Source organism: Amblyomma mixtum, chromosome 6 (assembly GCF_055824585.1).
Source record: "Amblyomma mixtum isolate Tamu chromosome 6, ASM5582458v1, whole genome shotgun sequence".
Lineage (NCBI taxonomy): Eukaryota > Metazoa > Arthropoda > Arachnida > Ixodida > Ixodidae > Amblyomma > Amblyomma mixtum.
This window is the reverse complement of record NC_143017.1, coordinates 65,519,247-65,533,833: the sequence shown is the minus strand read 5'-3', so window position 1 is coordinate 65,533,833 and position 14,587 is coordinate 65,519,247. Positions and strand designations below refer to the sequence as shown.

The window sequence follows — 14,587 nt, the reverse complement described above, 5'->3', positions numbered from 1 at the left end:
GGCATCTTACCAAGAGGAAGGGGTGGAGAGAGAGGGGGTTATGGGTGGGACGCCGCTGGGTGGTGTTGTGCAGGCCCAAACGGAATGATACAGTGTAGTTCTGTGTTCTTGACAGCTCGGACATTTGTCCGCGTAGAGGATGGGGAAGAACAAGTGTTTGTGATAGAGGTTAGGATAAGTGCGAGTCTGATGCTGGCGCCATGCCACTGCTTCGGCCTTGGCCAGTGTTGGGTGCGGTGGTAGCATTGTTCTTCTTTATGTGCGGTAATATTCTGTGATGCGGGTTGTAAGTGTGCAGAGCCGCGAAGGCGCCCTCTATGTCTGCTTCCTCCCCCGATTCCGTCGACAGCGCCGGAAGATTGCTGCTCGGGTGAGCGCATGTGCGCTCTCGTTGCCGGGAAGGGAAGCGTGATCAGGGGTCCCAACGACGCGCTCGGGGGGGGGGGGGGGGGGGGGGGGGGATTATATTCGGATTGACTGGCGAGAGCGCGCGCGCGTCCTGCAAAGATAAAGTATTTTCGCGAAGGCGCGGTTAGTAGCCTGTAAGTCTGTAATTATTGTGTATATCAGACTGGCATGGTGTTCGTCATGTGCGGATCTGTGGTGTATGCAAGACAGCGCTACCGCTATGGCGGTTTCCTCAGCCGTCGTGCTCGAGCTCATGTCCCGAACGGAGCCGGTAATCTCAACTGAATGAGCAGTCAGAGTTCATGCAATTTGCTGTTATAGATCTGATGTCATTGGTCGCATCAAATAAAGAGGCGTGCAAGATTCGGCTACCCGTGGGTCGAACATCGGACCCCTGCAATGTTTCTTTTTTTTTTATTATTCTTCCAGACTTCTTCCTACCGCATTTCTCTCTAAGTGAACGAAGAGCACAGTGTGACAGGTCTACGTCACCCAGCGCAAAACCGTGAAGCTCAGTTTAGATGCGCAGCTTAAGTTGCAAGTGTTGAATTCTGTATTAGTGAATGTGATATGTGAATGTGCATATTATTATTAGTGAATGTGATATGAAGAAAGCATGCGCAAGGCTTTTTTCACAGATTCTAAATACCTTTCAGATGATACTTATTATGCGGAAAAATTTTCAGATTTTGCTGAGGCCGATACAAATATTGCACAGCAAACTTTCCATCCTCCCAGGCAATTATGCACTTTCTCTCGGGACCTCATGTATCCACACCGCATCTCAGTCTTTTCAGGGTCTCAGTTATACTTTTAAAATAACTAATCAGTACTCATGATTGCCAACAGCAAAACCAAACGGGGCTACCGTAAACGCAGCGCTGCCCATCTTAAACCAGTGACCCGGACCAGAGGACTATTTTCCGCATCACCACGCATGCCCGACTTATTGAGATAGCTTTATGCAAAATTTTTCAGATTTAATCATATTTTTTACTTCGTACACATTTGCGGACATTACGCCTTGTAGTAGAGCAGAACGTTGGGCCATTCGGTGTAGCGACATATTCAGGAAAACTTTGCGCAGATTAACGAAGGGCGGGAGGAAGAAACGCACACAAGCCCGAGCGCAAATTTGCAACTGTATTCTCAGAAACGGTAGACCGCCTTAAGAAGCAGTAAGGGGCGCAGCGTACAATATCCAGTACAACACGTGTGGGAAAAATCAAGCGAGCGCTTGGATACAGCAAATATTGCATCAATGTTAGGCACAAGCAAATTCCTACCGGAACTCAGCGGAAATGCCCCGAAACCAGGAACAAGAAAAGCGGGTTATCTATAGCGAAGAAAATCAAGTTCTTTTTGAGGAGGGCTACCGATGCATTACTCACGTAGCCGTCCGCAGTAGAAATCTCGATGTCCACAATTTCCGGGGCAACCTATCGGAAGCTCTCCCGATAACAACCGTAGAACGGAGGAGAGGATAACATTGCTGTTTCTTCTTCTTATTCCTGTCCAATGTAGTGCTTGCATTTAACTCAATGCAATGACAGGTTAGAGCCGCCAATTGAGATCAGGAAATTTAAATGCTCTCTGAGCCTATCATTTAGACAGCGCCCTGTCTGGCCTATGTACACAGACCCACAGCTGAGTGGAACCATATGCACCACACCGACTGTGCAGGGCGCAAACTGAGCTTGGTGTTTGGTGACACATTTGTTCTTTTTGCTCTTTTACCGTGGCACCTGCTGGTCATGGCGCGCAGGCGGGACAGTTTCAAACGGGCTGTAAAAACAACAACTCCGAACTTACCATCCTTTTGACATTGTGCGCTTGTGCACATATGGGAGGACTTGAAAAGGTCTTTTTTCTTTTGCCAGCTTGAGGTGAGGAACATCGACGGCCCTCTCGAGCCCTCTAAATTGTTCCAGTAGTGACTCCGCCACAGAACCTATTACCGACCTCAGGAATCCAGCTCGCTCTAAACGTTCAGCCTATATACCGGGTGTCCAGCTAAATGTAACCAACGTTTGAAAAAGATGAACAATCCTAGCCCAGCGAGACCAACTGAGGATTGTTCCGAGTCGCGTGCCCTAGTCTTCAGTATTTTTTAGTCCTTCAAAGTTGATTAATTAGTTAAGCTTAATTAGCTAAATTTTTAATTATTCACTTCAGGAAAAAAGTTTCAATGGAAAAGTTTTAGATCGCCTCAAAAAACCGCTAGTAGTGCTGTTTCCATGTAGTTACGATTTACGTAGCTTTATTTATTCGCCTTAAAAAAAGTTATCACGTGTCCAGCTGGTCGTTCAGATCTCTGCCCCAATGTGCACCCAAAGTCTCATCGAGGAGAGGACTTCAGAAAAAATAAGATGTTATTCTCTAGGGCGCGTCTTGGGACGTTGAAGCGGCACCGTTGTCGCGTGGAAGCTTTTTCTTATTGTGCGAGTCATGGTTAAAGGCCGGTAAAAAAACTACTTTACCTAAATAATACCTTGCTCGAAATGTTCCAGTCAGCTGTTATTCAAAGCGACCTACAACTTTTCCATTGACAGTTTATTGCTCAAGTCAATAATTAAAAACGTAGCTAATTAAGCTTAATTATTTAGTTAACCTTGAAGAACAAAAATATACTGCAGACTAGGTCACACGACTGTAAACAACTTTCAGGTGGTTTCAGACTGCTAGGACATCCCGTGTTTTTTAAAAGCTTGGTTACATTTAGCTGGGACACTTGGTATATGTGGTCAAAACTGGATTTGGCCTGTGCGTGCACGACTTCGAAAGGGCTAATCTTAGACAAGAAGACGCAATGCCACGTTTTACGAGCTTAGAATGAGATGAGTCAAATGGTAACAAACCTTTCTTCGAACGCGGCATATAAGCCCAACAAAGGAGTTTGTCATTAGTAAAAAAAATTTTAGATCTAAAAATTTTGATAAAAAAATTGTCGACACTTCAAGGGTTTTTTAAATTTTTAAATTTATAGATCTAAAATAGTTTTTTCCTAATAACAAACACTTTTGTTGGGCTTATATGCCGCGTTCGATATGCACACAGACCCAGAGTAGTGGGTGTGCGTACATAGGCCAGACAGGGTGCTGTCTAAAAGGTTCCGAGAGCATGCCAATTTCCTGAGCTCAATTGACGGCTCGAATCTGTCATTGCATTGCCTTAATGCAAACGCTCTATTGACAGGAATAAAAAGAAGAAACAACAGTGCTGTCCTCTCCTCCGTTTTACGGTTGTTATCGGGAGAGTTTCCGATAGGCTGGCCCGGGAAATTGTGGAGCCCCCCCCCCCTCCCCCCGAGATTTTTACTACGGAAGGCTGCGTGAATAAGGAAGGCATCGGTCATCATCATCATCATCATAAGCCTGACTACACCCACTGCAGGGCAAAGGCCTCTCCCATGTCTCTCCATGTCCTGTTCCTGGTTTCTGGGCACTTCCGCTGAGTTCGGTATGGATTGTCTTGTGCTTATCACTGATGCTATATTTGCTGTACCCGTGTGCTCGCTGTTTTTTTTTTCCCCCACACGTGTTGCACTCGATATTGTAGGCTTGCGCCCTTTTCGCTTCTGAAGGCGGTGTATCGTTTCTGAAAACAGTCGCAAGGCGCTCGTGTGTGTGTGCGTCTCCCCCCCCCCCCCCCCCCCCCCCCCCCGTCGTGTGTTAACCTGCGCAAAGTTTTCCTGAGTATGCACCTTGAAGCCGCAGATTTGACAGCATTCACGTCACGTCTCCAAATGTGATCGCAGTTTCTCGAGTGTTTATTGGCGCGGTATATCTAAGACGCTGATGCCACTACTGTGGATGGAATCGATATGCTTTGAATAAAATTTTAACTTGTTAAATTTTTTTACTATCTGGTTTGCTGGCTTCCGAAGTACTGGAATATTGAAGGCAACTACCAAAGTAGGGCTATCGGCTGGTGAAGCAGTTAATCAGCCGCTGAGAGAAGACTATCTCGAATTCTACAAGCACTTGATCGAGTAGGCTACGTTCTCCAGCTCATACCGCATGCCATGATGCAATGTTCTGCAAACAGCCTACATTCCCAGGTACAGGCGGTTCCATAAAGATGCAGATATAAGTGGAGATCGTTGGTGTCTCGCTGCGTTGATTTCGTCCACTAATGCGTTAATGAACGCTCGCATTCTCAACAGAATATTGTTCCAACACCATTCCACATACACTCATAGCGAAAAGTAGCACGCCGCAAGCAGAAAATGCATAGCTTCGCGATATCAACATTCATCATAAAGCCTGGCTTTCATCACAACAGCACTGATATGGAAGAGTTTGTGTTTTACAAAACGGATAAAACACAGGCCACGTATTTCTAATTTAAGTGTTGACCAACAGCGCTGTGGAGAACGATTTTGCTCTATATACCTATGTTCAATCCGATCAATACTGTTCACGAATTACTGAACGCATAAGCAATTTTGACCCAGATAGAATTTTCAAATATGCACAGATGTCCAATATATCGCGCGGCGAGAGCAACGGTTCACATAAAGTCGCAGCGCGTCGACGGGTTCATCGTCTTTCCCGCGCCGCACTCGAACGCCTCGGCAAACTCGGGCATGTTCAGCAGGGGAACGTTGCAGCGCATGCGCGGCGGCGAGTACCAGCCGGGGCTCTGCTTATCGTCCCGCGAGCACCACTTGAAGCAGCTGCTCACGAAAAACAACTGCTCGGCGCTGAAGCGCGCCAGCGGCGACGACACAGCGTCGCCGGCACTCTCCGTCCCCGCCTTGGACGCAGCGCGGAAAGCGCGGTACGCCTTGAGCACACCGCCGCTGTCGGCGAAGTTCTCGGACAGCGCGTGGTCGCCGAAGTTGACGCCGCCGGACCACGGAATATCGTTGTACAGCCTGCGCAAGCAGGCTAGCTTGGCCTCAAACAACTTGCGCGAGGCGGGAGTCCACCAGTCGTGACGGAGCCCATCGCGGTCGTACAGGCCCATGTCCGGGTCGAACGCGTGCGTCAACTCGTGGCCTAGCACGTGTCCGAGGCTACCGTAGTTGTACGAGGTCGGGTCAGAGGTCACGTAGAAGGGCGGGTAGAGAATGGCCGCTGGTATGACCACCACGTGGTAGACGGGCAGGTAGAAGGCGTTGACCATCGTCAGCGGCACGTTGACCCGGTCAGGCGATGAGCCGTTGGAGCGTAGAAAGCGCTTGGCGTAATTCAGCTCCGCCACGTGCAGAGCCAGCGTCATCTCCAGGTACGTGCCCCGCAGCTCAGGCAGGTAGGGGTAGAGCTGCAGCAGAGCGTGGTCGGAGGTCAGGTTCTCGGGGCTGCCCACGATGGAACGCAGCGTGGCCAGCTTCTCGAAGGCGGCTCGCTTGGTCTCCTCGTCCATCCAGGACACGGCGGCCATGGTGGCGTTGGCCATCGACCGGATGCCGGACAGCATGGAGGACACGTCGCGCACTGTCCGCTTGGGCAGCCAGCGATGCGTGAAGACGTGCGCGAAGGCGTACGGCAGTCTCGAGTCGGCGTCCACGTAGCAGCGGCCGATCATGTAGCCCAGCGTGGCGCTATGGCTGGTGGACCCCGACTCTGTCCGGACGTTCGGGTAGTCCTCGAACTGGGCGCGTGACAGTGGGTACGATGTCATGGGCGCCACGTGTCGCGCCAAGTGCCAGGTGATGTACGACAGCAGTGCAGAGGGGTCGTCGAAGCCGGCGATGAACCACGCGAGCAGTTGGAGCAGCCGCCGGTTCAGGACGAAGATTTCGTCGTCCAGATCTAGGGTAACGGGTAGGTGTTTGTTTACCACCTGCGAATGAGTGAAACATATTGCTGACACAAACTCCGGATGAACCAGTACATTCCGTCTCGTCTGTAGGCCCCACGTGAGATAAATGTTTGCAATTAGTGCGCTATAGCACTAGATGTGGCGCTAGCGAAAAAGCCGTGACTCGTCAAGCACGCCGCTGTGTGACGCGTGCTCGTAGGCGTGCCTAGCTCTTTCTCTGGCCGCGAGGCTTCGGTTTCACCCGAGGGCAGCCCTAAAATTTCTTTCAATTTTAGGAATTCAGTTTTACAAAATTCTGAAAACTGATAAACACATCACCTATGGTGGGATACAAACCGGTCAATAAATAAGGAGTCTACCTGTAATAGTTAAAAGATAACTATTTGGTTAACTAGTTAACCAACCTACGAGTTAACACGTCTGAGGTGTATTATGAGGATTCTGAGGCGCATCATCGCTGAACGACGCTATGTAAAACTCAAAAATCTCATTTCAGGTGAAACACCTTGTATACTGCGATATCGGACACGCCTCGTCTCTGTGTCGAAGGAGAGAGATGAAACGCCATCGTGCTGCACGATATCATGTTTTGGTTTTTGTGAATTAAACCCCGAGCGTTCCTTTAGCATGCACGCCATTTCATTATTTATTAAGCAGGGTTTAGCAGGAATTTTAGCAGGATTATGCTAGCCATTACCTGAAAACAAAAGCCGTGGATACATGACGACGGCCTCTAAAGGCGGAGAACATCCTGCAAAAGCCCACTGAATTGTCACATTTAATAAAAGCCGTCAAGTCATTTAACACACATCTTTCCACCGTCAAACCCTACTTTAAAAGCAAGCTTAGTTGAGGAGCGCGTCATATAAAGTAAGCATTTAGTCCTCGATACGTTTTTTAAAGAGAGAAATAGCGCGGAGTTTACATTAAAATATTCGGGACGCATTTTCGCAACCTCTTCGTGATGCGAAACATACCTGCAGCCATTCAGCAGCAGAGAGATAAGGGCCGGTGACGAAGTCAAGCTGACGGAAGGGAACGTACTCCATTTCGGAGTCGGGTCGCGGATCCATCAGAGATGGCACCACAGCGGACAGCACTCGGTTGTCCAGCATGAGCACCTGCGTCGAACAAGAGAACAATAGCGCACAATAGCTTTAGCAAAGCAACGACTAGCTGTTGACAGTGATGAAGTGGAGGACACGTCATATCATGGGAAATTTAAGGGGCGCTGCTACATACTGCCCTGTACTTGTCAAGGAGAGCTAACTCTAATATCGCCATTCTGCTGGAGGATCCGATGATGGCTGACGTTATGCGATTACGCCGGCATTTCATACTCCGAAGTCTAGGTTAACTATGTCCCACCTATAATCGCATGTGGAAATATTCAGGTTAGACGCAACACTTGAGCTGGTTTTATAGGCGCTCGTGTATTGTGGCAAGCTACTTCCCGTCCGTTATTAGGCACGAAAGATCAATCTTGGCGTATTGATAGTTACGATTATTTGCCCTTGACTTAGCTTCCATGCTGTTCTGGTCAAAAAAATTGTCAGTGGCTTAGCTCTGGTTCAGCCTGTATATACAAGCGAAAAGCTGCAGTTATGCTTTGTTTGACTTCATGGCTGTCGAAGTTCGCACACAATGCACCGGGAGCACCACGATAACGGTGTAGGCAAGCGCGTTATTAGCCCTCCTTCCGCATGCATAGCAACTGTGGTAAACACGCGGCTGCAACGAAAGGGCGAACGGTGGCGAGGAGGCGAGCGCGCAGTAGCCATCTCTCTCGCCATCACTTCTGGGTCTTCTTTTCCTCCTTCTATGGCGAATGTCTGCGCCTCTTTTATGCCCGCCGACGCCGCTCACGCGTTCTCGCAACGCCTAGCGAAAGAACCTTCTCCTCTTGGGACGGCGGCGGCGACCGCGCGGCAGCGGCGAGGGGAAAACCGGTGGCGAGGAGGAGAAGTGGCGACGTAGCGCTTGCCGCGGCGGCGCCGAGGAGTGGCTCACGCGAAGCGCGATGTTGACGAGCCTAGTGAAGCTTTTCGCTTCAAAAGCAAGATTTACATGGAGGCTTCGTTTATATACATACGTCGACAATTTCCGTCACACATAGCTCAGCTCACCTTCTCCACGGTGTCCCGGCATACAGAGGAGCCATTGAGAATGAGAGAGGCGCGGTCGAAGTAGTTGAGAAGGGCTCCCTTCTCCTGGAGGGCGTTACGTGCCACGAACCACTCCAGGAGGTACGGGTTGCTGCCGAAGTGCAAGGTGCGGAAGCCGGGCCGCTTGAAGTACGTGTCCACGCTCAGATGGAAGAACACCGAAATGCCCCAGTCTAGCGACAAGGAGACCAGGGTGTCCAGGATTTCCAGCTTAGACCTGCGGAGGCTCACCCGTGCACACCAGTTGGAAAAGAGGCGGACAACTTGTGGCTATCGATATAATTGCCAGTGTGTGGCCTCTAATTACTTCTATACTGGGCCAAATCATCATAGCCATTTCATTTAAAAGAGGAACACCCGGCAGAAGTCTGCAGGGCCAACATTCACTTGCCTTCATGCAATAAACATTACGGGGAACACTGAGTACCCTAGTGAACACATCAATGAAAAAAAAAAAAAGAATGGCGAATATAAAGTAACGTCCGTGATGCACTTTTGCGCATCATCGCAGTCACAATAAAAATTAAGGTTCACAAAGGCTTCTTTTGTCTGAGTGGACGCCTTGCGGTGCTTTAAAATTGCAATTCCAGGCTTTAGATGCATACAGCCAGCACTACCAGTCAAAAAAAAAATAAAGTAGACTACCATGGGCTATTTTTAAAAAGCAACAGTTGGGTCAAATAACCTTCATTTTTTACGGTCGACAGAACATAAACCCTATATAAAGTAAACATGTGAATCACACTCGAGCGAGAGAAAAAAAAATCCGGGTGCCTTCATGCAACTCTGCTTGTTATAGTCTTGAAGAAAAATGTGTATAAATACGATTCAGTGGTATGGTTTCTGACACTTGATTGCGCAGTCACCCAATGGGCACGTCACCAGGGAGCGCCTTCACTCTCTGGTGTTCGTGATATACACAGCCTCTGGACGGCGTAAGGAAAAAAACTATCCGTGAAATTTATAGTGATTCACGCTCCCACTACTGCAAAACCACGCAGCTTTTTTTCCGTTTCAGAGATCGAACTTGCAAGATATTGCATATATCACAGGAAGGCAGAAATTCGGGCGAGTTGGTAAGTATTCACGATTTTGCTCACAGCGCAAGAAGAACGGGACACGGGACGAGAGAGTGACACAAACAAGCGCTTGTTTGTGTCACTCTTTCGTCCCGTGTCCCGTTCTTGTTGCGCTGTGAGCAAAATCATGAATATATCACTGGCGCGGCTGCTTTCTCGCCTGCCTTCATTCAGTGCGCGCAGCATGTTTTGGATTCGCCGCTCAGCTGTTGGCGATTTTCACGAATTAGAACAGCGCCTCAGTTTATTCAATACGGCGACGCTACGGAGGACTGCTTCTTAGCGCAACCTAGGTGCTTGTTTTGAAAATTCGCGGCAACCTCGCGCTTTTTTGTCGATGTTGGAGCCCTCGCGTGAGTCAGACATTCGTTGTTCGGCAGTGTAAAAGAATCAAACAAGAGACAAGGAAGAAATGCTCTCTGGCATATGAATACGGCTGGCGTTATTGCGGGGCGGAGACAATTTCTTGGACTTTGGAGACTTTGGAGACAATTTCAACTTAATAATATCGATGTCGGAGACTTGTACAACGCGTGAATGACAGAAGCAGATGCGCGTTTTTTTTTTTTGCATTTAGCACTACTGGCAAGCTAGACTCATCGACTGTCGTGCGGCTTGCGCAGAAAACAATGTAGAAACGTTCTCACTGTCACGTCAGTTTTAACCGCAAAGGCTGCCCCAGCTTTGCGCTTTCCCGAGCTTATGACTACGTGCTACCTTAGGTGCGGATATATAATTTTAATCATTTGCACAGGCGGAAAACCAGAACAATATCTGATCGCCTTACCCGAGGACTATTTTCTCATAGAAACCGCTCATTGCGCTCTGTGATAGTGAGCAGTAGGTGGAAGACATGCAATGAATGTAAGACCACCCTGACAAGATTTCCTCCGATTCTATTGGGTTCTTACCATCCGCCCGTCTGAGTGCACATTCCCAGTCAAGATGAAGGCGTGGGGCAGTAACCAAGTGGTAAAGAAACGAAGTGCAAGTAAATCATTAAATCAGCCACATTACCCTCACCCCCACCCGGAGATAACAAATCACCATACACGTACGCCAATAAGGCCTGCCATTAGAGGACCATTCATGCACAAAACTCCTCGAGTTTCCGTTAGCTGTATGTGCTCAGCGATGGTTGCTTACAAATAGCGCCTCGTATTTGCATAAGTCCATGCAAATCATCTCTTTAGAAATAGAGGCTCGGGTGCCTGCACGCGCTCCAGTACACAGCGTGCAAACTTCCTGTTCCCGCGCTCTCAGTATTGCTGGCACCAGAAAACTAGCGCCAAGACGCTTACCGCATCTTCTATCTCCTCCGCGTAACTGAGCTCCTAAGATATATTTTTACAGCAGAACTCTGACACCTACGTCTGAGCGTGTCGGGGAACCACTCATGCAACGAAGCAAACATCGCGGATTCGCGCACCATCCTCCTTAGAATAGTCCGCGGCACCGCCGCAGCGCGGCGCTGATTTCGTGAAAATCGCCAATCTGTGGCACTTACATGTTTCGTTATAAATATCCGCCAAAAATGGCAAATCAAGCCCTTTTCTGCCCCTCTATTCTGCCATTACCCTCTCACTAGCTTTCCTGCCTGTTTCAGCTCACTCTGGCTACGTGCCGTAGTGTTCCTCTGTGCCGCCGCACTGCGCTCCGCGTAGCGGAAGATGTAGGAAGCGCGCGGAAGAGGGAGCGAGGCATTCTGCGGAGCGAGACGTACGCCATTGAAAAGCCGACAGCAAATTTTTCCTTCCTCCTTATATGTTAAGCAGCTGTCGGTCTGCGCCCCGTCGCGGTGGCTATAGGAAGTAGGATGCCTCGATGCCTGTCCGCCGCGCCGTCGTTCAACGGCGTCGTGGTGGGCAGGCATCGAGGCACCCGGCGGGCAGGCATCGAGGAAGCGCCATGCGGCGCCGTGCAGCGGAGTCTAGCCGCACCACATCGTGAATGGGCGGCGAACGGTGGTTCGCTCTGCTCCATGCTCTGCTCCCATTGGAAACCGAGTCATACGACAGGCATTCATAATAAAGGAGGCGTTAGAAGAAGACTGAAACCAACGAACCTGGGTACTGACGTGGGCCAGCTGAGGTTGAAACGTGCCAGGAATCCCCGCAACTCGTGCAGCCTGTGCTGCTGGTTGAATGCCAGTTGTGCGCATCGCTGGAACAGGCGCGCCACCTGCTGCCTCGGTCTGGGACCGTCAGCATCTTCCAGCATGAGACTCACGATGGCTGCTAGGGCTACGCGCTGTTGGAGAGCCTGCACGCATGAGAGGCCAGAGTGGTGAACGAATGAAGCGTTTGCTCTGCACGACCACGGTCTCAGAGGCTCAACACGGTTTCAAGGAACATGACTCCGAAGTACTGGGCCCCATTTACAGCATTCTCGGATACAAAATTTGAAAATTGAAAGACACTGGTATGGAAATATTGAAGGTAGTTGTCTATTCTTCTGATATATAGCAAAATGTTTCTTTTACAGTGCTTTCATCGATCGTATCGAACAGTTAAGACTGCCATAGAGAGCCAATGGGGAACGCTTTTGATGACAGCAAAAAAGTTACTGGATAAAAATTCATGACTGCCGTCGGGTGATCTGCGAATATATTGATTGTCATAGGGAAATCTCACATTATATTGAAAAATTGCGTTCATAGACGGTTTCCGCTCAAGAATGCTTTTGTTCAGAATCGTTGGGTATGCCCACCACTGGAGCGATGGGCGCTAGCGTCGATCCTGACCGCGGATGACATTACGTGACTCCTCATACTGTGGGAGCATAGAGGGGCACTTAGAATCTATAGGGCTCTATCGAAACAAGTTGCGCTATAACTCTTCAATTTTCGTTGTTAATGAATTCCAGCGCTGCACATTTTGATCGTGGGACGTCGCGGTAGCGTTATCATGTTATTTATGCTTCTGCCACGTTAATTTATTACTGCCTCAATGTCAGACGCACGCGACAGAGTTCGTTGCAAACTCACATTTTGATCCGAACGATAGCAACATGCGAGAAGCGTGGTTATTCGCTCCGAGATTGGACAAAAAAACGTGTGTACGCTGTCCTGTGTCTCGCAAGTATTTCAGGCAGCGAAATTTCGTTCATGAGGTCGCCGCTAAACTATCTTGTAGCAAGCAGTCGACGCCGAAGGAGATGGCTGAAGCACAGCTCCATTGTCCTGTCGTGACTGCTTTATCTTCCGACTTTAAATGTGTCCATCGGAACAGTTGGCCTACATATAATTTGTACTTCATCGATATGATTTGGCGTCCTCTATACAGCTCAGCACTGGTCCCGTGGAAATTTTTGCACCGGAATTTAGAAACCTGGTGACTGCCTGCCTCTGACTACTGGCGTAGCAGCTTCAGTGTTGTACATAATGGCAGCGATATGCGCGCTGAATGACAGCTAGGGGATGTTAGTCATTTTACCGTTTGAGCAGCAGATAAAAACTCCTCCGGTTACACTGCGCCAGCTTGTTCACACGGTGAGGTGCAAAACGATTTCACTCCTCATGCGGAGTTCCAACAGGAGCGCAAAGCCATTAATGCGAAACTAAACAGCCAGTGACGTAGCTCAAGGTAAGAGGGCCACCTGAGCGCTCGTGTCCTATCTTCACCTTACCTGTGTCTTGTGTTTCGCGCTACGTTTTTCGAAGATGCACCTGAGATCCCTCTTCCAGAGTCATGCGGGCGATGCCGAGAGATGGCGCCTTGGTATAAGAAAGTTTTTCAATGCCAAAGCATTAATAGTCAGTCCCATTACGAGAAAAGCCGTTGGTGGTGTGTGTGTGTGTGTGTGTGTGTGTGCGTGCGTGCGTGTGTGTGTGTACGCGTATCTGTGTGTGCGTGTGTGTGCGCGCATATGTGTGTGTGTGTGTGTGTGTGCGTGCGTGCGTGCGTGCGTGTGTGTGTGTGTGTGTGTGTGTGTGTGTGTGTGTGTGTGTGTGTGTGTGTGTGTGTGTGTGTGTGTGTGTGTGTGTGTGTGTGTGTGTGTGTGTGTGTGTGTGTGTGTGAGTTTGTGCGTGCGTGCGTGCGTGCCTGCATGCATGCACGCGCGCGCGGATGGCACAGAAAGTGCACATTATACGCTAGAAACTGCGGAAAAAAGCGATGTTACTACTGGCGGCAAAATATGTCTCCACAATAATTTTGGACGACATGTTACCCCGCTCACTGTTTTGAAAAATTATTTACCGCGTTTGCTATGTGGCACAACCAGAATATTTGCAATATGAAGGTTGTGAAAGCCATCTTAAACAAAGCTGCGAGTTTTCTTTATACACAACTGTGTACATAGCGTGTCAACGCGTTAAGCACTGTAATTGCCGAAAAACCGAATAATCTATACTCCGCTCGTCCAGCGTGCTCTCAAATGTCGAGAGTATTCAGAGCTCTGCGTCTACATAAATGGTTTCAGCAAAGCGACTCAGGCTATTAGGGACGCCGTAGTGAAGGGGTCCGGAAATTTCGAACACCTTAGGATCTTTAACGTGCACTGACATCGCACTGCACGCGAGGCTCTAGAATTTTACCTCCATCGAAATGCGATCGCCACGACCGGGATCGAACCAGCGTCTTTCGGGTCAGCAGCCGAGCGCCATAACCACTGAGCTACCCCGGCGGCTTACGTCTACACAACTCAACAAGAGTCGCATGCACCCTTGATAGACGGCTGTACCTTTTTAATGCAAAATAATCATTAAGCTGGTACGCAGTACAAGGGCGCTCCCCTAACCTGGAAATGGTTGGCCGCCACCGGGTTGGCGCGCTGCCACCCGCCGCACACGAAGCCGTAGAAGTCTTCGCACGGATCCCCCTTCGCGTCCTGCAGCGACCTGTCCAGCGTGGCGCTGGCATCGAAGCAGCTGGGGTCCATGCAGCTGAACATGTGCCGTCGTAGAAGGTGCGACAGCGCGAACGCCAGGAACAGCGTCATCAGCGTCAGAGACGACACGAATGTGCCGTACCGGTTCCACGATGCCCTCCTCGGGCCGGCGCGTGAGACGGTGCGCCGTTCGTCGTGTGGCAGGTACGTCGCCTTGGCCAAGTCTCCGCTGGAAGGAACCTGGCTGGAAACGGAGACTCGTGGCTGGTCGTGGGAAGACGCCATAGTTGAGCTTTTCGGCGAAAGCAGTATGACCGCGTCGTCGTGTGGCAAAGC

At 49.6% G+C, this 14,587-nt stretch overlaps 1 protein-coding gene across 1 annotated transcript; it reads right to left on the bottom strand.

Annotated features, from left to right (window-relative positions):
* Positions 1-4,920: 4,920 nt before the first annotated feature.
* On the bottom strand, positions 4,921-14,536 carry LOC149339258 (endothelin-converting enzyme 1-like). Its single transcript, XM_089550906.1, has 5 exons — positions 14,162-14,536; positions 11,487-11,683; positions 8,304-8,559; positions 7,155-7,298; positions 4,921-6,198 (listed from the first exon to the last, which is right to left on the bottom strand). The coding sequence occupies exons 1-5, from the start codon at positions 14,534-14,536 to the stop codon at positions 4,921-4,923; spliced, it is 2,250 nt and encodes a 749-aa protein (XP_089407032.1).
* Between the last annotated feature and the right edge of the window lie 51 nt (positions 14,537-14,587).